The 23,000-nt window shown below is 44.4% G+C and overlaps 1 protein-coding gene across 3 annotated transcripts in view; it reads right to left on the bottom strand.

Moving 5' to 3' along the window:
• The window catches only part of AMOTL1 (angiomotin like 1), a 156,814-nt gene that overhangs the window by 16,719 nt on the left and 117,095 nt on the right, over positions 1 to 23,000 (bottom strand). For all 3 annotated transcript variants that reach the window (XM_041729970.1, XM_041729971.1, XM_041729972.1), the window contains 2 exons: positions 6,853 to 6,998; positions 3,074 to 3,223 (listed from right to left, as the gene is read on the bottom strand). In XM_041729970.1, the coding sequence (XP_041585904.1) occupies positions 3,074 to 3,223; positions 6,853 to 6,998 (296 nt within the window). The remainder of the gene's footprint in view (positions 1 to 3,073; positions 3,224 to 6,852; positions 6,999 to 23,000) is intronic.

Genomic DNA, 23,000 nt, shown 5'->3' with positions numbered 1-23,000 from the left:
AAGGCAAAGAAAGGGGAGCGAGATGTCCCCAAGTGCATGTTCCCCTGAATGTAAGGCTCTCATCGGGGACACAGAGGAATGAGTGTCTGTCCCACTGAGGGGCCTCAGAAGCAACCACATGAAAGCATTTCATCAACTTAAAGGGGCTAACCAGAGTAAAGTGCTACCGGAAACCCGTGAATGCAAGTCAAGCTCATTTTTCAGCCCTTTCTTTTCATCTGTGTCTGGAAGATAGGAAATAAAGTGGCTGTGGTTTCTGGACTGCTCGCAAGCTGGGGATACTGACATTTCAGAATTCTTCCCTTTCAACTCAGGTATACTATTTCCTCTAAACAGCAGGACTTGCAGGATAGTGGGTGAGTTTGAGGAGGTTCTGCCTTCAGAAGAGCATGATTTCCTCATCATTCCATGTCCTGGGATGCACACTGCCCTCATGTGTCCCTGTGATCACAAACGGTAGATGCAGAGCTGCTTGCAAGGTGGGGGGAGGGGGGAGCCTGAACACTTTACCCGGACCCACATCCACAACCCAGAGCAACAGCTTGGCACATGAGCTGCACTCAGAGGATCTAATCCTACCAGAGAGACCAGAGCAAATGGGCCCAGGGGCTTTCTGTAATCCGTATGCTTCTATTCAATTTTTTAAAGCTAGAATTACAAATATTCTCCAATCTGGCAGTTGTTTGCCAGTAACCAACATTTAAGCAAGAATGGGGCAGAAAGTATGGAACTGTCCTCATCAACCTGCACAGAAAGCCACAGGCCTCCTCTGGCCAGGCACTGACCTCATGCAGGGGGACAAATGAACCAATCCATGGAGATGAGCTGCTTCCCTGCTGTTAGAAACATTCCAAGAAAAGATCCCACAGCCTGGCTAAGTCGCCATCTATGCTTGTCATTTTCTGTCTCAATCCCCTGTAATGGCATCTCAGCTGGCTTATTTCTGCAAAATCCTCTTGACCTCACCTCATGTCATGGTACCTCTTTACAGGACCTCTGATTCAGGTCATTAAGAGTTATTTAAATGAAAGCATGGATTTCAATGGTCAAGAACACAAAGACAGCATGATTTAATGGATCCGTATGCAGACCAGAAAAATGAGTTGAGGGTCAGGCAGGCCAGTGTCTGCTGCCCATTCAACTAGTTCACAAATATTTACTGAACACCTATCATGTGCTGGGGTTATGACAGTGAACAATACAGATAGGATCTTTGTCCTTCATGTTTTCACCTTCGGCTCATCTCTCAAGTGCCCTGTGCCTCATTTCCTCAAGAACATTCCCCCTTCTCTCTTTTACCCCAAGGGACTCCTGTGGTAGTAAGATGTGAAAATTAGTTTGAGCTCTTTGCAAGAAAGAGAAGATGGTGAATTCCTAAACATGTTCATTTCCCTTCTTCTTATCTTCATTTCTCCTTTACCTCCTCTCAGCTTCTAATGATGCTAAGTACTCTTTCCCTTCCCATGGTGGAGGGAGATTACATATAATAACAAAGATAATGCAGTTGAGTCTGGTTTCATAGCATTCAGAGTAGGAGATCCAAGGATAAGTAATCTAACTGAAGGGTGTGGGTGGCACATTAACTGGAAAAGAACATTCTCTTTTGCTCTAAGTATTGAGATGCACTCTTTCTGTTGGCCAGAGACTCCTAAGTATCTATAAGATACCAGCACGGTACCAGGCATCCGAGAAGCCCATCCTCAAGTTGGGGAGGGTAAGATCTCAGTACTGAGAAATACTTAAGGGTGGGCCTTAAGTACTAGGGCATAAGGCACAGGTTAGATGGAGTCTAGAGGCAGACTCACCCTTCCTACGAGCTGTCAACTAAGCCAAGATGGTGGGAGACTGGGTGGGTTCCTTAATTTTCTGGGCAATCTCACTAACACCTCCTTCCCTAGCCAAGCCCACACCCAGAGTGAAATGTGTGCGCCTGCCATGAGAAAGAGCTGAGCTGGCCTGAACAGATGCTTTCAAGTGTTTTCAAGTATTCCAACCACAACCACTATGCTCAATCCAGTAGATAATTCCATGGAACCCTGCCTTGCTTTTCCCTGGTTCCCAACTTAGAGCACACCCTTCACCAGCTGCACAGAGGGCTCTGCCCACGGCACTGGCTGATGACACACAAGCTCAGGCTCTCTCTGGAGTCAGGAGCCTTTGACCAGTGTATAATGGAGCCCGGCCCAGCTGCAGAGCTTCCCTGCTGAGGCACACACGGACCCAAGTTTATTAGCAGCTAAGTTATATTGACAGCTGTTACTGGCAGAAAGAAGGAAAGGCAGAAGAACTCGGAGCTTATGGCCAATATTACATCGGGATACTTATAACGGGGGGATAGTCCCAGGGATAGTCCTGAACTCCTTTCTCTCCTTTACCTCTGAAAACTCAGAGGTAAAGAATCATGTGGGACTCAGTTCACCCTCTTACCAGCTCCTGCATGGAATCCCACTTCATGACACCCTAGACGACACCACCGCCTTCAGGCTGGCCTCCCTCGTGTCCTCATCCACCCCTCCAGACCCTCCTGACCCCACCAGAGGGCTCTTCCTCTGATCCTCTGAGCCATGCTCCTGTCCGGCTTGAAAAGCTCCCAGGAATTGGCCCTCTGCTGACTACAGGAAGCAGTACAGTGTCTCCACCTGACCAAATGCCTCCCCTCTGGCCTCTGCCTCCGCAGCAGCCACCGCCTGTGCATTCTCTGCCAGCCAGCCGCACCCAGCCATCTGCAATGTGCCATGCTGCTTCGTACCTCTCTCCTACGCAAAAACGTCTTCTACCTCTGATGTTCTTCCCCCAGAATGTCAAACAAACTCATCTTTCCAAGTCCACCTCAAACGTCCTATAACCCCGTGCCCCTGTCTAGCCCCCCAGCAGTCAGCACTTTCTCTCTTTAGGGACTTTGTCACTGCAACAAGTGGACTACCTGGCTCCTCCACTGCCAGTAATGCTGGTTTGTTGGGGACAGGGAGTTCCCATTCACCTCTGAGTCCTCAATGCACAGTGCACAGCCTGAGCCACGGCAGGTGCAGTGCTGCCAGATGGGTGCTGCATGACTGTGTGGGCCCGGCCTCACCTGCTGGGTCCTCAGAGCATCCAACTCTCTCTCCAGCCATGTCCGTAGTCTCCGCTCCATCTGCTCTCGCTTCTCACATGCAGACTGCAGCTGGCTCAGGGCCTGCTGGAGCTTCTCCACCTTCTCCACATAGGCTTGCTTCTCTCGTAACTAAGCAGAGGAAAGGGAAGAAAGAGCAGAGAACTCAGACCAGCAGTTCTCAAAGCCTGGGTGGAGGTGGGGGTGGTCAGATTACCTGGGGATTGCATTTAAACAAGTGCATGGACCTTCCCTACTGTCATCCCTCTGACGTGCTGGGATGCTTGGAATCAAAGACCTTACGAGGGCACCTGCCTTGTGTAGCCAGCTCTGAGCTCCATCCTTGGTGACTGCTTAATAATGACAGCATTTGGCAACATTGAAAATGAAGTTAGCAAAGGGTTTTTAGTGCCATAAGTAAAAGCTTATTCTATAACGTTTAACTAAAAAATCCAGAATCAAAAATTATATACATGCTCACAACTCTGCCTGCCTATGATCTATGTGTGAAAAAAGACTGGAAGGAAATACTTAAAAGGATCCCCCAAGTACAGCATAATAATTTCTCTTCTTCCTTACTCTTTTCAGAATTTTTCAAATCTTCTAAAATAACTGTAAATTACTACCACAGAGAAACTGGTGTATGTACACATTTGTGTGAATAAATATAAAATTTCCTACGATAGATCCTGTGGAGTAACTTTCTCCTCAAGACTTCAGAGCCCTTTACGGTGGAGTGGTTGACAGCCCTGGAGAGACAGGCAGGGTTCAATGAACACTCAAACACCACCAGAACTGAGGAGATGGAAATACAGGTAGAAAGGATGTATGTAAATGTCACATCAGGCACTGATTTAGAATCACAATTGACAATTTCAACTCCCACTCTCAGACTTTGTTTTCTCCCAATTAGGAGTCCGGCTCACATCCATAAATCCCAGGCCCATTTCATGAGAGACACAGAGAGAGAGGCAGAGACACAGGCTCCATGCAAAGAGCCTGACGTGGGACTCGATCCCAGGTCTCCAGGATCACGCCCTGGGCTGCCCCCCAGGCCCATTTCTAACTTTCTGGGAATCGGCTCGTGCCAAAAACCAGGCTGGGGCATTGTCTTGATCTGGCCATGGGAGAGAAGACACCAGATAGTAGTTCCTGCCCGCACCTGAGTGTGCTTATGCCTTCCAGGTGATTCAGATCCTGAGTTCAGTCCCTGATCACACCGGCAAGCTGGAACATGCTAGTGACTTAAGAGCTTGCTGCAAAAGGTGGTTACTCACTTAGCAGGCAGTACTGTACGGAGCTATGCCTATATTCTGGCCAAAGCCACTGGAATAAAATGGAGGTGCCTCTGACCTTTCAATGGGGGGCAGCAACCTCACAGCCTTCTCTAAATCTGCTTTGGGCATCAATCTTCATCTGGCCCTTTCATTTGCTGTGCTTCTGATTACTTGATTCGGTTGGATAGACATTTGAGGACCTACTAACTGCAGGTTCCTGTGCTAGAAGCCGATCCAGCTGAGAAAATATTTTCTGAGTCCCATTCATACACTACCTACCCCATCCTACACCGTATACAGTTTCCTGGGTGTGTGGCCATTAGAACAGAAGGGCCATGAGATCTGTGCATTTTGGTTCCTGCTGGGCCAAAGTACACTGTATGTCCCCAGTCCCTGCAACAGTCTCTGGGATCCAATAGGTGTGCAAGAAATATTTGTTAAATGGAGAACTATTATTTCCCCAATCAACTGCAAGATCTTTGAAGGCATGGATCTGTCTCATTTAATTTGTTTCAGCCTAGGGACACCAGCTTAGTGGTTGAGCGTCTGCCTTCAGGTCAGGGTGTGATCCTGGGGTCCTGGGATTGAGTTCCACATCAGGCTCCTTGCAGAGAGCCTGCTTCTCCTTCTACCTATGTCTCTACCTCTCTGTTCTCTCATGAATAAATGAATAAAATCTTTAAAAAAACAATCTGTCTCAGCCTTAAGTCTTAGCAAGGAGTCTATTAGGATGAGAATGATTAACAGGTAATATCAACCAATGTTTGTGAAACCCTTCCATGCCAAGCATCATGTTTTATATTTAACTATTTCATTTAATCCTCCCAATATCAGGAAAGGGACAACTCTATTATCTCCATTTAGGAGAGAGGACTGAGAATGGAAGAGGTCACAAGACTTGCTTAAGGTCACACACTGACATACCCCAGGGTCAGGATCCTAATTCACCACAGTCCAAGCCCTAGCTCTTGTGGGAAGTCAGGGTAAGCACTCAGTATGAGCCCTCTGAACTGAATTAAGACCCTTCAAAAGAAACTTTAACAAGAACAGGGAGTCATAGTGAAAGGTACACAAAAAAAGAGATTTGGGAGAAGCTACACGCAAACATCTTCTAGAATGCCAAGAAGATCCATAGTAGTGATTACCAAAAGCCTGTCTTTAAGGAGCTCGCAATTAACTTGGATTAGAAATATTAAAATTAATAAATTTTTAAAATTATTAACTTCCGTTGGCTCCAACCATGGAGATAGGGCCTGAATAAGTAATTTCAGTAATAACCATAATGAGGAGTCGTGGCCTCCAGTCCTCAAAGCAGACCTCATGTCCTGTAAGGATTAAGGTGGCTTTCTGTACCAAACCTACATGCTAGTGAATGAGTTGCACATCGGTAACAGGGAAGATGCTCTGGGGCTGCTGTCTGGGGTCCTCATGCTAGTCTTAAAATTGCTGTTCCTACAGAGGACTTGTGGGTTTCGGAAGCTCCTAGTGGACAAGATCTTTGTGAACTTCATAACCCTCCCCTTTGGCTGCTTGAACCATGATGCTGCGTTTGCGGAGACGCCAGAAGACCTGGCATCAGGAGAGGTCTTCTAAAGGAGTAGCTTTTCCTTTCGACAACAGTTGGATTGATGACAACACTGTTTGCTGTGTGCCAAGCCTCAAGGCCAGCACTTGGTGTGGATTATCTCACTCACGCCCCTTCCAGACTTTGTGCTTCTACCTTCCAGGATGGCTCTGTGCAGGTCAAACTCCAGACCGGGGGCGGGGGGGGGGGGGGGGGGCGGGGGGGAGGCGTAGGGAGCACTGCAGCCGGGGGCTGCCAGGTGTGGGCTCCTGTCTACCCGCCTCGGTGGCCGCTCCTCTTCTGCCACCGTGTCTGTAGCCTGAATCCCCTAGCCTAAAGCTGAGAAACGGTCTTTGCACGTCCCCAGTCAGGCCTAACGGCAAAGCCTACCTCATGAGACCTCATCCAAAGGACTGATTTAATCAGAACCACTAAATCCATAATGCTGGAGACGGATCGAATTTTCCTGGACTAGGGGAGTCACTGCCCAGCTGAGCCAACTTTTGGAAATGGGAGATCGGTTTGCTGCATGCCACCCTGATTCCACCCTATCAGAAGGCTTTTGCCCTTTTTTAATGCAGTCAAGAGCCCAAAGAGCAGATAAACCATTTTTTTAAATTGTTAGTCTCTTTTCTCTACAGGCACCAGTGGTTTCCAGTCCTTCCATTTGTTTCCAGCCCTGGCCACTTGCCAACCAATGGGATGCAGACCAGGTTTCAGGCAGAAAGCGAGCTCTTTCATGGCTGTCTTTCCTACTTTGCCTGGCTCTGGGTTGGATAAACTCTGTTGGTATTAATTTTATTTTGGGAAGCCTCCTACATCCCTCCCCCGACTCAAAGACTTGGAGTGGGCTCCAGTGCGGGGTGCTGGGTAGGAAAAGGAAGTGGAGGCCCTCGAGGCTCTGCCCCCACCCGTCTCACCTCCTCCTCTAGCTTGATGACTCTGGCCTGGGCGTTGCTCAGAGCCTGATCCAAGATCTCAATGTGTCTCCGGTGGTCCTCACTCGCAGTCCGCACTGCCGCTAACTCCATTTCCAACTTCTCCTTCTCCTTCAAGAATTCTTTGTCTAGAAGGGAGACAAGAACAAAACTACCTCTATCAGAAAGCACTTACCCTCTGGGCTCCCAGCCAGTCTACATCTGGCAGGGATTAGTAATAACAGAGCATGCAGAGAGTGGAGGGTTGAATTACTGCTTTTGCTCCCTCTTGATAGTGGTGATGTGTGAGTTAAGGATTTACTCAAAAACCACTGTTAACTCTAGATACATTCCAGGCCACAGTTCCAGAGATGAAGGGTACATAAGGAATGACGGATATTCTCCATAACTCACTTCTGTACAACAGTTACTTTCATGCTTCACATTAACCTTCTACCTACAATTTCACTTTATGCTCACAACCTCCCTTGCTTCTGTCTTCCGAGCCCCTGATGAAAGGGCAGGCAGGACTAACTAATACTAATATTCTCATTCATAGAAAAATAAACCAAGGTGTAGAGGGTTCAGCTCTTTGCTGAGGCCATATAGCAGAATGAGCTCCAATCCAGTCCTCCAAATCTGGGCTGGATTCTCGTCCCCTATGACCTGGCCCCCCCACATTTTCTCCTAGTTCTGTTCAGGAAGGGTAAGGAATATTGCCTAAAGGAATTTAGGAGTATTGCTCTGGATTTAGGAAATGGCTCTCCTCTCATTCGATGACTAATTGATGGTGATCACAGTCCCTTTGCACATGGAGAGCCTAAGCTGCCCTGCATTCAGTAGCATCCAAACCACTTTCCTGCAGACTAACTCCCATCTTGGTTTAAGATGGGATGGCTAATGGTGTCACTGGATCAGTATTATTTATCGAAGACATTTTTCCTGTTAACAAAAGCAATACAGGGGCACCTGGTTGGCTCTATTGGTTAAGTGTCTGCCTTCAGCTCAGGGTCCTGGAATTGAGCCCCACGTCAGGCTCCCTGCTCAGCAAGGAGTTTGCTTCTCACTCTCACTCTGCCCTTCCCCTCAGCTCCTGTGTTTTCTCTCTCAAATAAGCAAAAAAAAAAAAAGCAATACATTTTATTGTAAAAATAAATTAGAGGGGTACTAGGATAGCTCAGTCAGTTGGGCCTCTAACTTTTTTTTTTTTAATTTATTATTTATTTATCTGAAAGAGAGAGAGAGAGTGCTAGAGCAGGAGCAGGGGGTAGGCGGTAGAAAGAGAGGAAGAAGCAGACTCCCTGCTGAGCGGGGAGGGGAGCTAGACACAGGACTCAATCCCAGGACCCTGAGATCATGACCTGAGCTGAAGGCAGATGCTTAACCTACTGAGCCACCCAGGCCCCTCAAGCCTGTAACTCTTGATTTTGGCTCAGGTCATGCATGATCTCAGGGTCTTGGGATAGGGCCCTGCATTAGGCTCTGCACACAGCAAGGAGTCTGCTTTCCCTCCCCCTGCCTCTAAACTGCTCACTCTCTCCCTCTAAATAAATAAATACATAAATAAATAAATAAATACATAAATATTTTAAAATACATTAGAATATTTAGTCATGTTGTTCATAACACGGAAAAACGTGAATGACTCAATGTGTAAGATTAAGGGATTGGTTAAATAAACAACTGTAAACTCTACAAGAGACTAGGTTGCATCCATAATTATTAAGTAATATTTGTGAAATGGAAAAAAAACTTCATTATTGAAAAAAAAGTGGTTACATAAACCAGGTGCATACTATTCCACAGTTGTCGAAAACAAGGCATATGATTACAACAACAGCAATAAGAGTTAGAGGTTGGTTTCTATAGGCCCACACCACTCAAAGGCTTCAGACAGGTTGCTTGGATCCTTTGGCAACCCACATTAAAACACACAGAACCACAGTCTGGAAGCTCCGCTGCATGTGCCAGTGGTTTCATTCATTCATATTTCCTGGTGGAGTCACCCATTAATTTAACAAAAAGTTATCAAACATTAAGGACCAGCCCTGTGGGCACTGAAGCAATGGAAAAAAATGCTGTGCTTAAGGAGCAGGAAATGTGCCTTTGAATACAGGGCTGGAGAATTCAAAAAGACACTTTAAGCCTGCAAATATCTACTAACAAAGTCACAATTTTTGAGCCGGAAGGGATCATAGGAAATATCCCCCTCCACTTCCAGTCCTGCTGCTTTGATGAGTGAGAAAAGGAAAGCCCAGGAGCAAAGGCACTTGTCCAGGTCCCCTTGCCAGCTGGCGCAGAGCCACGGCCAGAATCCAGGTCTCCGATGTCCCAGTACAACGCCCTTCCCCGTTGATGGTACTGCCCTTGCATTGTGAGGTCACGCCAATGGGATCCGAGTGCAAACGGAAAAGTGTCACATTGGCAGACTGAGTAGCCCTGTACAGCTCAGCAGTAGATGTACTGCCTAGAAACAATGGCCTGCCCTGGGAACAAAAGGAGGCCACCAAGATCCTGACCCTGAACACGAAATTTCTCCTGGCCTATCTGTGTGCCTCACTGCAATAACCAACTGCCCTCCCTTGTTCTCCTTTTCAATAGCATTTGAAATGTTGCCTCTGAAACTTCTTTCCTAATCCGTGGAGAATGGCCATGTGAAAGGCCTTAACAAGTGGGTCAGTAGCAGCTCGCTGCCTCTGCACCCCACCATCCATAGCCCTAGTGACCCAGAGCATTTCACTGCACAAAGTCAATGGCATCTGAACACTAGCTGCATGGGTTTGGACAGCATCTCAATAGGCATGGTGCCCAGTGGCCTTGTCTGGACTCTGGAGGGCACCCAGGAGTTACTCAGCATGCTGGGGAATGAACCACTGGATTTCAGAGCTTCTGCGTGCTTATCAACCTAAGTGTAAAAGTTACTCTCTTTGCTAAGGGCAGCCAAGGACACATTAATTTTGACCAGAAGACAGTAAAATGATAGACCAAGCTCAAGACTAGAGGCCACAATCAGAGCTTCTTGAGTTTTGCAAACTGATGGTCACAATTACTGCTGTGTCACCATGACAGCTATTTAGATTTCTGAATTAAATATCCCTCCCCCCAACATGCACACTCGCAAGCATGCACCCCCACACCCTGGATTCCAATATTTGTTATTTCCTTAATATCATACTGTGGCTAAAGCACGCACCCCAACATCAGAAAAAACTGAATTCAAATCCCAAGCTTACCACTTTCCAGCTCTAGATCTTAGGTATGGTTAACCTCTCTGAGACTCAGCAACCTCATCTAATCAAATCTCATCTAATCTCTCTACCACATGATAAAGATAACATCTACATCACAGTGCTGTGTGATGACTCTGTTGTTGTAAATGAGACATATAAAGCATAAGGACCTCAATATCCTAGATCTCTGTTTTGGTCATTATTGATTTCCTGGGCCTAGAACAGCACCTGGCTCAAAACTGTTGAATGAATGGATGATTCTCTACTGTGCATTGCCAGCTGTATAAAGATGGTAGTTCTTGTTAGCTACTAGGTATTTCCTGACAGCCTTTGTCATACAGCTGTCATACTCTACCACTGAAGCCACCACTCATCAGATGGCTGATGGACTGACCATGGACACCCTCAGCTCAATACTCTGCTCAGACTCCCCAAACCTCACAGGGTACACCATGAGACAAAGACGTGGGTATTGAACGAAGACTCCATGAACTCTGGACTGCTGTCCAGCCCTCTGAAATTCAGGGGTGGAAATATTTCTGTTATGAGTTTGGTGACCATGGACCTCAGGCTGTAGCAATATCACTTGGTATCACTCACACTAGCTCAGAACTTCCTGTTCTGAACTTCCTGTTCCTGTTCCCTTCCTCCACAGATAGGGAGTAGAGCTCGCCATGGCAAAGTTTTAAAAACAACGTTTGTTACAGTAGTTAGAGTAACAAAACCTGCTTGCATTCCAAGAATGGTGACTTTATTCCTTTTAACTATTCCATTTCTTCTCAGTTTACTGGGGGAGGCTGGCACTGCTATTATTGCCACTTTCCTGATGAGGAAAGTGACCCTTGGGTTAAGTCACCTGTGCACAGAAGTGGGAGTGCTCAATCAATGGCAGAGTCAAACATGCCTCTGTGTCTCTCTAGCTTACATTCAAGAGCACGGGGCTGTATGCCTCCCCCGCACAAGCAGGCAGAGGGCAGAATTGCAAAATAAGAGAAGCAGAAAGTGCATGAGAGCTCATTGATGCTCATTACTGCAGGGATTTAAGTATGTCACTGGCCATATCATGTTTCTCCAAACCCAGCAATCACATGAGTATCCATTTACAACTATGAATTCATTAGGCCTCTAGTACATGGAGGCATCAGAGAGTGTTGAGAAAAGCATGGTTCTAGAAGCAAACTGCCCGCTTCACGTTTAGCTCCACCATGGACAGTTCTGTGACTCTGAAGCAAATGAACGTCTTCCTGGAACCTTTGGCTTCCTTGCCTTTACAGGGAGGATCACAACAGTATCTACTTGACAGATGCAAATGGTTATTAAGGACCCAGGTAACGTCGACTATGATAATCCTGTGGTTATCGTTGGTGTTTCTAAAAGTCTGATCAATTCTGGAGCTGCAAGATGATGAGTCGGTCGTGGTGTTCTGCTCTTAATCAAGCAGGAAGAGAACAATGACACAGGCGAAGGCAATGGGACAAGCTTCTCTAACACACTCACACAGGTGCCATGAGAGCTCAGAGAGGACATCTAATTCAAGCTACCATGTGAGGGAGGAGAGGCCGTCAAGGCAGTGAGCCTGTGGATGGGGGGGGGGGGGGAGCTGTGACCCTGGAGACACAGGTCGGAGGTATGTCAGAGCCATTCTAGATTAAAGGCCATCTCTTAGGAGATGCCAAGGGAAGAGTCCCATGGGCAAAACCACTGCGTAAGAAGGTCCCTTCAGCTTATTATTAGCTAATCCCCTTGGGATATCTCAAGAAAGACCAGCCTCACACTGAATTTTTGGTTGGGCTCCAATGTATATACTGAGAATTCCTAGAACAGGCAAGTTGACACAAGAGAACTCTTGCCCAGAATGGTCTGTTTACTCAGTGGATATGAATTACCCTGAAATGCGTGGAGCGGGGGGTTGTTTAGCCAATGGCTCTCGTCCCATTTACACAGAGGATGTCTGCTCCTATACTGTTTATTCTGGAAACCACAGCAGTGGCACAGCTTTGTGGCCAGGCCGACCTGGTTTGATTCTGGCACTTTCGCACAGTGGTTCACCTTGGACACATGAGATATGCCGGACTCCATCTCCTCAGATGGAACTAGTGAGATGTCCTCTGCATGACTGATGTGAGCTTTAGAGCGGCTCACTGTGAAATACCTACTGTGGCACTTGGCACGTACCAGACGTTCTATAAAAAACAGCAAGAGCAGACATATTACTGGGGGCTTACGATGCCTTGGGCACCGTGTCTTGAGCTTTACAACAGAACTTTATTCTGCCAAGCTTGACTGCTGGCTGAACCATGGCATGGTGGGCCCTAGCAACCTCTGTTGAGGAATTCCAAGGATGGAATCCATGGCAGGGGCGGGGTGTGTGGGGGTGTGGTTTCATAGCACCGTGTGCTGCCCTGCTCATTTTTAATTCAGCACTCCAACTTACGGCTGGAGTTGGTGAGCAAACAAAGCTGTGACCTGGCTCTTCCTAAGTAGGTATCAATTTCTAGGCCTTTCCTGATATAACAGGTTTTTGAGGAGTTTTTCCCTGAGCCCAATGTAACTGGGGGGCTGGGAGAGTCCAGCTACTGCCAGCTACTGCCCTTTACCAAGGGTCCTGGGATCGAGTCTCACATCGGGCTATCCGTGAGAAGCCTGTTTCTGCCTCTGCCTGTGTCTCTGCCTCTCTCTCTCTCTCATGAGTAAATAAAATCTTTTTAAAAAATTAGAATTTACTTTCAATTTAAAAGGAAAAGAGAGTGTCCCTTTTAGACAGTACTATGGCAACACAATGACTCTAAAATACTAATTAGTGTTCAAGGCCCACCCTGAAGGTTACTCGCTGTGGGAGGCTTTTCTGATTGCTTCCATAAAGCAGATCTCTCCTACAAAGGAGAGCCCAGACTCCTACATTTTGTCGAGGGGGCACCACGTGGAGGGAGTTGTCCAATGAGTCCTTACCATCTTCTGCCTTGTATTTCACAGACAGTGGCCCACGCCTACCTGTCTGACTCTTCCTACTGAGCGTACTTCACACTACCTTTGTAGGATGGTAAGAATCTAAGACAACAGGAGTATTTCACGGGTCAGAAGCTGTGGCAGGTTATTGAGGAAGAAGATGTTACTGACACATATCAAATTCTAACTCAATCTTTATTTTTTTATTTTTATTTTTTTAAAGCATGCCCTGCGAAATTGGTAAGATGTCATATTTTTCTCTACTTGCATGCAACCCTTGGTTTTCTAAATGCCTATTTCTCATACTTTGCCCGTCAGCTCATTTTATTTTATTTTATTTTATTTATTTATGATAGTCACAGAGAGAGAGAGGCAGAGACACAGGCAGAGGGAGAAGCAGGCTCCATGCACCGGGAGCCTGATATGGGATTCGATCCCGGGTCTCCAGGATCACGCCCTGGGCCAAAGGCAGGCGCCAAACCGCTGCGCCACCCAGGGGTCCCCTAACTCAGTCTTTAAAATAAAAGTTTAAAATGCTAGTTTCAGGTCCTTATCACCAGAAAGCGACAAAACCTAACCAGAAAATTTTCTATTCATCTAATGAACAAAAATAATACATTTTGGTCTTAACATCTATTTTTGTTATACAACAGAATATATAGGTTGTTATATAAAACATACAACTTATATTTTATATAAGTTATCTGTTGCTCTTTAATGTCCAGGCCTCAAAGGGAATTTGTAGCACCAAAAGCAAGCTACCTTAGCTATGATGTGCTAGAAATATTTGAATACCAGTAGTTCTCTTCAATTTAATTTTCTATAAATACAGTTCTCTTGAATACAACATAATCTTTTAAAACACAATTTTCTCTGATTTGGTCTTCATGTTGCATTTTAGTGCTGGAAACTGTACTTACGTGATTCAGGTATAATTGATAGGTGTGGGGTTTTTTGGAACCTACTCAAATTTATGACCTATGCAGCTTACTAACTTGCTTGACTGAGTAGACACCCATGCATTCACTCAGCTTCCAAAGGTATGGTTCAGTCTTCAACTTTTATTATTTTTTTTACTTGAAATAAAAATGTACTGCTACTTCCCTGTCACTGCTGACAGCAAAATAACGAATTAGGCAATGAATAGCACCACATAAATATAGGAGGTACGGGGCACTTGGTTTTGACTGTACACATATTTATGAATCCATTATAAACCAAGCTTTCTATAACCATCAGAGAACAGAAGCCTATTTTTTGTTTTTATTTTTTCTTAATATATAAAGATGAACCACAGACACTTTTACTTCCAGGCACCAGGAAGAAAGGCCTACCAGATAGTGTGGCTCCCTGTGTAGAAAACCACCATAAGACCTGGACATGATACAGGGGGCAGTGATGTGAAGACCCGGAGAGTGAGTAAGCAGACACAGGGGCAGAGGCAAGGAAAAGGCCCCAGAATCCACCTGTGCTTTACCTTGATTGTGGTGGTTGCTACGTTTCCTCATACTGCATACCTGAAGTGTATAAATTTTATTATGTATATAGGTACACAGTATATACTTCTATCTGTTTTGGTTAAGACATTCATTAAGGCATTATTAGAATATATATACATAGTGGGGCACCTGGGTGGCTCAGCTGATTAAGCAGCTGCTCAGGTCATGATCTCAGGTCCCGGGATCAAGCCCTGAGTCAGGCTCCCTGCTTCTCCCTCTCCCTCTGCCTGCCCTTCCCCCTGCTTGTGCTCTCTTCTCAATCGGTCAAATAAATAAAATCTTTTTAAGGAGGAAAAAAAGAATATGTATGTATAGAAAGCTATGATTTTCAAATGGGTCCTTTGGATGGCAGATAAGGTTTAACACCAGCGCCTGGCCCAAGGAGACATTTATGCTGGGGAAGCTGTTTTACCCTGGGCAACAAGTGGTTCCTTCTAGGGCTGATCGAGGACAAAGAAATGTGTTGTCTGCAGCTACATTTTCTGCCTCCTTCGACTTCGGTAACACCTCTCATTGTCATTTTTGTAACTTGCTTTGAACTGATCCTTTTCTTTCTCTTCTTTCTACCAAACCACAGTCTTTGTAAGCAAAAAGAAAATTAGTAACAGATGCAAGCTTATTTTTAATGGTCTAAGACCAAATTTTCTGGATTTAAAACAAATACTTTGTCCCCTCAAAGTTCTCTGATTCCATGAAGATCCAGCTGTATGCTCTCACTACAATTTGTGAACCAAAAATAGTTTCAGAAATGAATTGTAAAGGAACTGCACCACAGAATTACTCATTGTACTCTGCTTATTTTTTATTTTTCATCATCTCAAGAACAAAAAGTTTAATTTCATAGATATTTTGAGAGAACTTTTTTTTTTAAGACTCTAAGCTCTATTCTGGTCTCAACAATTTTTTGTTTTTGTATTTGAAGAGAGATACTGGATTATCCAACAAAGCCTTCTGTTATAATTGGCCAGGGTTCAAAGATAGATGTATAAGTCAGAAGCACGGAATGTTAATTCCAGTAGTTAGAACTCACTTGAGAAGACCCAAAGACATTATTATTATTATTATCATTATTATTATTACTTTTATTAAGTCACAGTGCTGGGCTTAGTAATTTGCAACCAAATAACACTTCTGGCAAGGAATTATTTACATCCTCCTACTACCCAGATTCTTCTTGAGATAAAAATGTGAAATCTTTGGGCACCTGGGTAGCTCAGTGGTTGAGCATCTGCCTTCAGCTCAGGTCATGATTCCGGGGTCCTGGGATGGAGTCCCGCATCAGGCTCCCCATAGGGAGCCTGCTTCTCCCTCTGCCTGTGTCTCTGCCTCTCTCTGTGTGTCTCTCATGAATAAATAAAATCTTTTTAAAAAATGTGAAATCTTTCATCACCTCTAGAGTCAAAAGAGATTACCTTTAGAGAGAGGAAGAAAAAAAATAAGGAAGTTTCAATTCTCATCGTGGTTTAGCCATTAAACACCTATGGGGCCTTGGGGAAACTACTGGATCATTCTTGCTGCAGTTTCTTCATTAGTTAAACATGCAGGCTACACTAAACGAGTTCTAAAATCACTGGGAGTCCACCACTGCCACGGCTGACATTACAACCTCTTTGTGCCTCCTGATACACAAGAAGGGCTTCCCCACACCTGCTCAATACAAGTTTGGGCTCCACACTCAGAACGACCTGTATTCAAAACCTGTCTGCTCCACTCACCACCTTGTATGGCCATGGAATGGCCACTCAGCCTTCCTGGGCCTTAGGTCCTTGTCTGTAAAATACCTGTAATACTGAACTCACAGGTTGAAGGACTAAAAGACATCATGTACCTACAGAGGCTAGCAGAGTGCCTGGCGTATACAATAAGTGTTCAATTAATGTTGGCAGCTGTTACTGTTCTTTGATGACCACAGCCAGGCTGGCCTGAACCATGACCTGAAGAACAGATACAAGGGAGCAAATCGCAGCTACACTTAAGGATAAACTTTTAACCATCAGCTCAACAGCCTCTGACAACATTGTCGCTCACAGTGGCAATCAGATGGCTTTTTTTTTTAAAGGTTTTATTTATTCATGAGAGACACAGAGAAGCAAAGACAGGCACAGGGAGAAGCAGGCTCCAGGCAGGGAACCTGATGCAGGACTTGATCCCAGGACCCCAGGATCATGACCTGAGCCAACAGCAGACACTCAACCACTGAGCCACCCAGGTGCCCCTCAGATGGCTGTTTAATGAGCTCTGGTTCAGAGCATACATGCACTGCTGGTGACCATATTTGTGACCTTCAAGGTCCTCTCCATAATCTGCAGCCTTCATCTCACAGAAGGCTGCTTATGACAGGAGTTTCTGGTACTAAGAAACTCCTGGTACTGGTACTAAGACCTCAGTATTCCAGCGGTTGCTTCTCCACCATCACCCACAGGCTGATCCTGCCCAGCTGTATACCCATCATTAGCAAATTCTGGATCCTCACTGGTAGCTAAACCCAGTGACTGCATTCCTACATGTCTCCGTTTATCTAAAATGATGATCATCATGCTCACCAGATTAGGGATCAAGTAAAAGATGACTCCCAGGAAAGACATTGACAGTTATATCTTGGTTTACAAATTTGGGCAATTCATAGAGTGAGATCTAGGGACTACTTCAGGAGGTCTTTCTTTTCTGCCCTCCTTTTACTGAGGTTCCTGTTTTTTCTCTCCTTCCTTGACTAGTACCTGGCACAGAGGTCAGCACACCATGGCCTCCAGACCAAATCCCACAGCCTGATTCTTGATTCTGTAAATCAAGTTTCCCTAGAACTCAGCCATGCTCACCTGCTTATAGAGCATCTACAGCAGCTTCCAGGCCACAGGGACAGACTGGAGTAGGTATGGCCCCCAAGCCTAAAATTATTTACCATCTGTGGCCTAGAACACGGCTAGCTCAGAGTGGACAGCCAATATCTTTGGTTAAATAACAATCATCGTTATTTTATTGACTATCCAACAAATATTTATTAAATGACTCTAAGGGCCAAACGCTGTACCAGGTTCTGGAAATACAAAGATCTGAGACTGCAACGGTGAGGAAGAGAGATGGGGCCCCAAACCTCATGCTGCATGTGGTTTAGGAAGGAAAGACAGAACATGACCGTCCAAACAGTTATTTATGTACAACTGTGATGAGCATTTACAAGGGGGAAGAGTACCAGGAGTAGGAGGAGGATATAAAAGACTTCACTTTATTCTCAGGAAGACTTCCCTGGCAATTACCATTTGATGTGAGCTGAGACCTAGAATCCTGGATTTCTTGGTTCTGAACAGTCAGGGAAAATGAGAGTTTCCTGACTTCACATGAAATGCAAATAGACTTTAGCATGTTTTTCATTTTGGGCTTACTCCATCCATCCATCCATCCATCCATCCATCCATCCATCCAGGAATTAGTTAAAGAAATGTGGACCCTAATAAAGTCAAAGGCATTTGATTTTTCAATCCCCTAAGAGGAATGCCAAGCAACAAAAAAAGTTTAAGACCAACAATATGACGATCATAACTCATGTTCAGTTGTTAGAAACCACTGTCAACGCACAATCAAGAGACAGTTCTTCAATCAGCTCTGGTTCTTGAAGCACAGAAAATCAGCCTAAATTTAATAATGTTAATTTTCACACTTGGGGAGATTTGATTGAACATAAACAGATGCCCTGCAGCCTGAGTGTGCATCTGATTGTTGGGAGGTTTGAAGTTTCTCAGCACTGCCTGTCAAGGTTGATCAAGTGGTTTCAGCATGCACCTGCTCTGCTTTCCAAATTCAGCAAGGCTCGGTGAGCCATGCAGGCATTCTTCAGGAACATGGCCCATTTCCCCACCCCCAAAACTGTCAGGCCATGGCAGAGAAGGTGGGTGCTGAGGTAGATGGAAGGAGGTAGGAAGCAGCCTTACAGAATAAATGCATTTTATAAAGTCTTTGCCTTTCCAGCACTGCTTATCCCTTAGAGCCCTGTTGGTTGAATCAGGTTTGTTCTATTTCTTTAGAAAAAATGGAGGTATAGGGACATGAAGCATCTGTCTTCAAGTCACTGAGTATATTAGTGAGAGACTAAGATTTAGAAGATGTAGCAACTGATCCAAAATTATTTGCTTAAGCCTATGCCTAACAAAACTTTGATATTTAGGACTGCACAGTCCTATTAAACATAGGGGTTGTCTATAAAGAAAGTCAGTTAATTTAGGGCAAGAAAATTTTCTCTACTTAAATGATACTGCCTTGGCAGACTTCATGGTCCCTTCCCTTTGCCTAGGCTCTCATCTGGGGTGTCTGGAATGGTATACGGATTGGTCAATGTGAGCACCTGGCCGGTTGCTATGAAAATCTTCATATACCACAGCCAACTTGCATCCTCAATACAACCACAGTAGAGTCAAAGAGAAGGAGTCAAGGAAACCAAAGTCAACTGTATTAATACCAACTTTCAGGAAAAATACTATTAAAAAATACTATTAAATTCTGTCCTTACTAGTAAAAGGTTTCCCTTACCAGGATAGCTTCCTATATATACCAAAAAAGGAAGCTTTCTATATACCAAAAAAGGAAGGAGGGAGGGTTGAAGCCAAAAAGGGAATCTGGGCATTTTTTTAAAAGATTTTATTCAGTTGAGAGACAGCACATGCACATGCAGGAGCAGGGAGAGGGGTTAGAGGGAGAGGTAAAGGAAGAGAATCTCAAGCAGATTACACACTGAGCATGGAGCCTAACACAGGGCTGAACCTCACAACTCCGAGATTACGACCTGGGCCAAAACCAAGAGTCTGATGCCCAACTGACTGAGCCTCCCTGGTGCCCCCTGAGCATTTTTAAGTGGCTTCTATTCTGACAGTTCTTTTACTAATTTGCCTCATGTCTTTAAGTAACTGAAGATAACCCAGTTATCTCTAAATATGACTGGGAGATATTGAGCTAAAGAGTACATTTTGATACTGATGATGTAGAAAGAGAATTTCCAGCCTTATTGTTATGAGGATTTTTCCACTTTCATTCACTCCCTCAATACACATTTATTGAGTGGCAGGTGCATGGAAAGATTCAAGGGCTTTCAGTGAGGGTTGGGGATGGGTACTGTGGATACTGGTAAAGAATGTCTACAGTTCTCCCATCTAGAGGAGGGCATCCGTGCAAATAAATCCCACCCATATGGAATGCAGGTGGAAAAAGCACTGCAGTGGGCTCTGCTCCAAGTTGGGAGAAGCTATAAGCACCAGCAGGCCCAGAGGAGGGGAAAACCAAGCATCCATATGTGACAACATCTAACCTGTCCTTCCTAATGAAGCCTGATGGAAACCTACAACGGGATATAATGAAACCCAGTGAGGATTCAGAACAATCTCCCGATGCTCCATGTGGGTCAATGGAACCAATGTTTATGTCATTGTAACTTCTGTCTTGTGTTTCACACAAGCCCTTCTGGGAACCACCAACACTAAATGGGAGTTCTTCCAGGAAATTACATTAGTCTCTTTTATATTCTACAAGGGACAGAAAATCAGTGCCTCAAACAGGATTCAAGAGAAAGATGATGATTACAAGATGCACAGAACATGGCAAATCACTGTCATTCTTAAAATAAGTTGGTCACAGACAGTTTTTGGTGTTAATTTCCAACTCTGTGAGAATTACAGGAGAAATCAAATCCATATGGTTCTGACTTATTCACCCATTACTCAAAAACTTAGACAAATAACTGAATGTCCAAAACATCTTTTTTTTTTTTTGTAAGAGAGGAACACATTTAACAGCCAGAATCTAACTATCTAACTTACATAGACTAAGGTTTAACCAAATATGATGAGCCTATGAGGCCTCAAGAACCCCAAAGAGATGGAGACAAGTTCTTGCACATTGTGGAACATGGCTGATTGGGTTTTTAAAAAGATTTTATTTATCTTTTCATGAGAGACACAGAAAGAGAGGCAGAGACATAGGCAGAAGGAAAAGCAGGCTCCCTACAGGGAGCCTGATGCGGAACTCGATCCCAGGACCCCAGGATCAGGACCTGAGCCAAAAGCAGACACTAAACCACTGAGCCACCCAGGTGCCCCAAACATGGCTGGTTTTATCCTGGAATCACACACATATGCCACAGCTAATCAGCTCCCACTCAACTCGAGAACGTGATAAGATAATCTCTACCAGTCTAGTTTCCCTGTAACTAATATTTTATTTTTGGCTTTCTGGCCGAAGGGCATGGGAATTCTGCAGAGTTATCAGTTTTCAGAAAGAAACTGAGAAGACAGAGCTAAGAATGACGACAGACATTCCCAGGACACTGCCTTTGGTGGCCAATGGCCCACCTCTGCTTTGTGTGTGTGTGTGTATGTGTGTGTGTGTGTGCATGTGAGAATGTGCACAAGTGCATAGGTGCAAGACAAACAAATGGGAAAACCAGGGATTTCAGCAAGGTAAAAGACTTTAAAGGACAAAGAAGCCCCAGTTTCACACAGACAGACAAAATAAGGATTGTCTAGATGTCCTGTTTTTCAGGAGCAGTTCAGTTACAAAAATATTCAGAAAAATAAACACACAAATCCAGAAAACAAATAAAACTGAATTCCTCCAAAGCAAGTGATGCAACACCATGAGGTGATAGAGAAAAACAACTCCTCACAGTCATCAAACTCCTAAAGACTTCATTCAGTACGATTATTAATATAGACAAATTTCATGACCAAAGGGGGTCAGAATAATCCTCCGGTTTAGTGTTCATTTCAACCTGTAGAGCTAAGTAGTAAGCACACCAGCAATCTACAAAGGTCTTTGTTGGGCTCCAACTTAAGAGCATTGAGTGTCTTCAAAGGCAAACTAATCTGGGCAACAGGGATATTTAGTGATGGGCCCTTCATTATCTGAGAGAGCTTTACAAAAGCCCTACTGGCCAACTGTACTACAAGATTTCCTTGGGTCTTCTTGGCCCTGGACTCCTAGATTCAACATGAACACCTAACAAGAAGTCCAAATGAGCCAGTCTCTACTTTCTCCTTCCCTCTAATTTTTCCATTGGCCAACGTGTTTGTTGTGGGCTTCACAACTTAGCCTTAGCTCCTTGGCTTGTGTTATCCAGAGGATTTACCACTGTTTGGTCAGCAGTCTTTATTTCTCTTACCCAAGGGCTAGAATCTCAAAAGATTTACTTGAAAAGGATGGTTCCTTTTGAGTGCACAATGTTTATAACTATTATTACTAAGCACTTAAAAAGTCTTTTAATAATAGAGTTTCTAAAAGAATACAGAAATGGGACACATTAATGACGAAGAGAGATGGTAATTCCAGCCTGCCCTTCTGTCACATCAAAACCTGACAGAGGACACTGCCCATGACCAGCCTTCTAGGTATGTCTGCATCTACTGTTACACCTGTTCACTTAGCTACAGGCTACAGCGAGAGATGACTCAACACACCCAAACCTTTACTCGTTAGCTCATCCCAACCTGCTTCTCTTCCTGTTTTTTGGTAAAGGGTGACCATCTATCCAGTTGCTCAGTCACACCCCTTTCTCTGGCTCTCTCACTGCCATTATTCAACTGGTCACTGAGTCCTGCTAATTTTGTCACTTACTTCTCTGTCCCCTACTTGCCATCACTACTTCTGTCTTAGGTGAGGACTTCTACTCCTCTTGTCTAGATACCAAAATATCTGTTAACTTGTCTCCTTACCTCTAGGTAGTCCCTCATAAGTTTCTCTTCTACTGTGCCTCCCAAATTAGCTTCAAAAATATACACCTTGTGGACAGTGAAATTATAAACACATTTGAAGAAAACATAGGTATTTTTACAATCCTGGAGAATGATAAGCATTTCTAAGCATGATATAAAGCCTAGGAGGCATAAATATGGTTACTTAAAAATATCTCCTATAACATAAAGAACATTATAATCAAAGATTAAAAAGAGAACTGAAGAAAATATCTGCAACATATACAATAGAGAACATGTTAATTTCTTTCATATAAAAAGAGTTCTTACAATTCACTAATCTGCAAATTAGAAATAACATCTCAAGTCCATCTCTTGCCACACCAGGAAAGGAAGAGCTATGCAAATAATTACAGAGTTGTGATAAAGGCACAACTATCCTGTAAAGACTAGGTATTGAAAAGTTTGTTAGATATCACTGGTAGCAAACCTGCTTCAAATACCCTGCCTAGATTCAACTATATTACACACTGACACTGAGATACCTTTAAGAGGTTGAAAAATGCCTCTGGACTCTCTTGTTTATGCCTTTGGAACAGTGAAGCATGTTTGCACAGAACAAATCATTCCCTGTAAAACTGGAAGGCCCTCTTTGCCTTCATTATTGATGTTTTGGCTTTCTGCCAGAAGGTTAAAGTTTTCAGGAACATTTCTCAACTCACACAACACCAAATCTTAATATTCCATCAGCAGAGTCTGGGCTAGGAGGCTGGAGCCAATGCCCCTCAGATGAAACTAACTGGCTT

This window comes from Vulpes lagopus, chromosome 15 (assembly GCF_018345385.1).
Source record: "Vulpes lagopus strain Blue_001 chromosome 15, ASM1834538v1, whole genome shotgun sequence".
Lineage (NCBI taxonomy): Eukaryota > Metazoa > Chordata > Mammalia > Carnivora > Canidae > Vulpes > Vulpes lagopus.
Note: the sequence above shows the minus strand (reverse complement) of the source record. Positions and strands in the feature narration are given on the sequence as shown.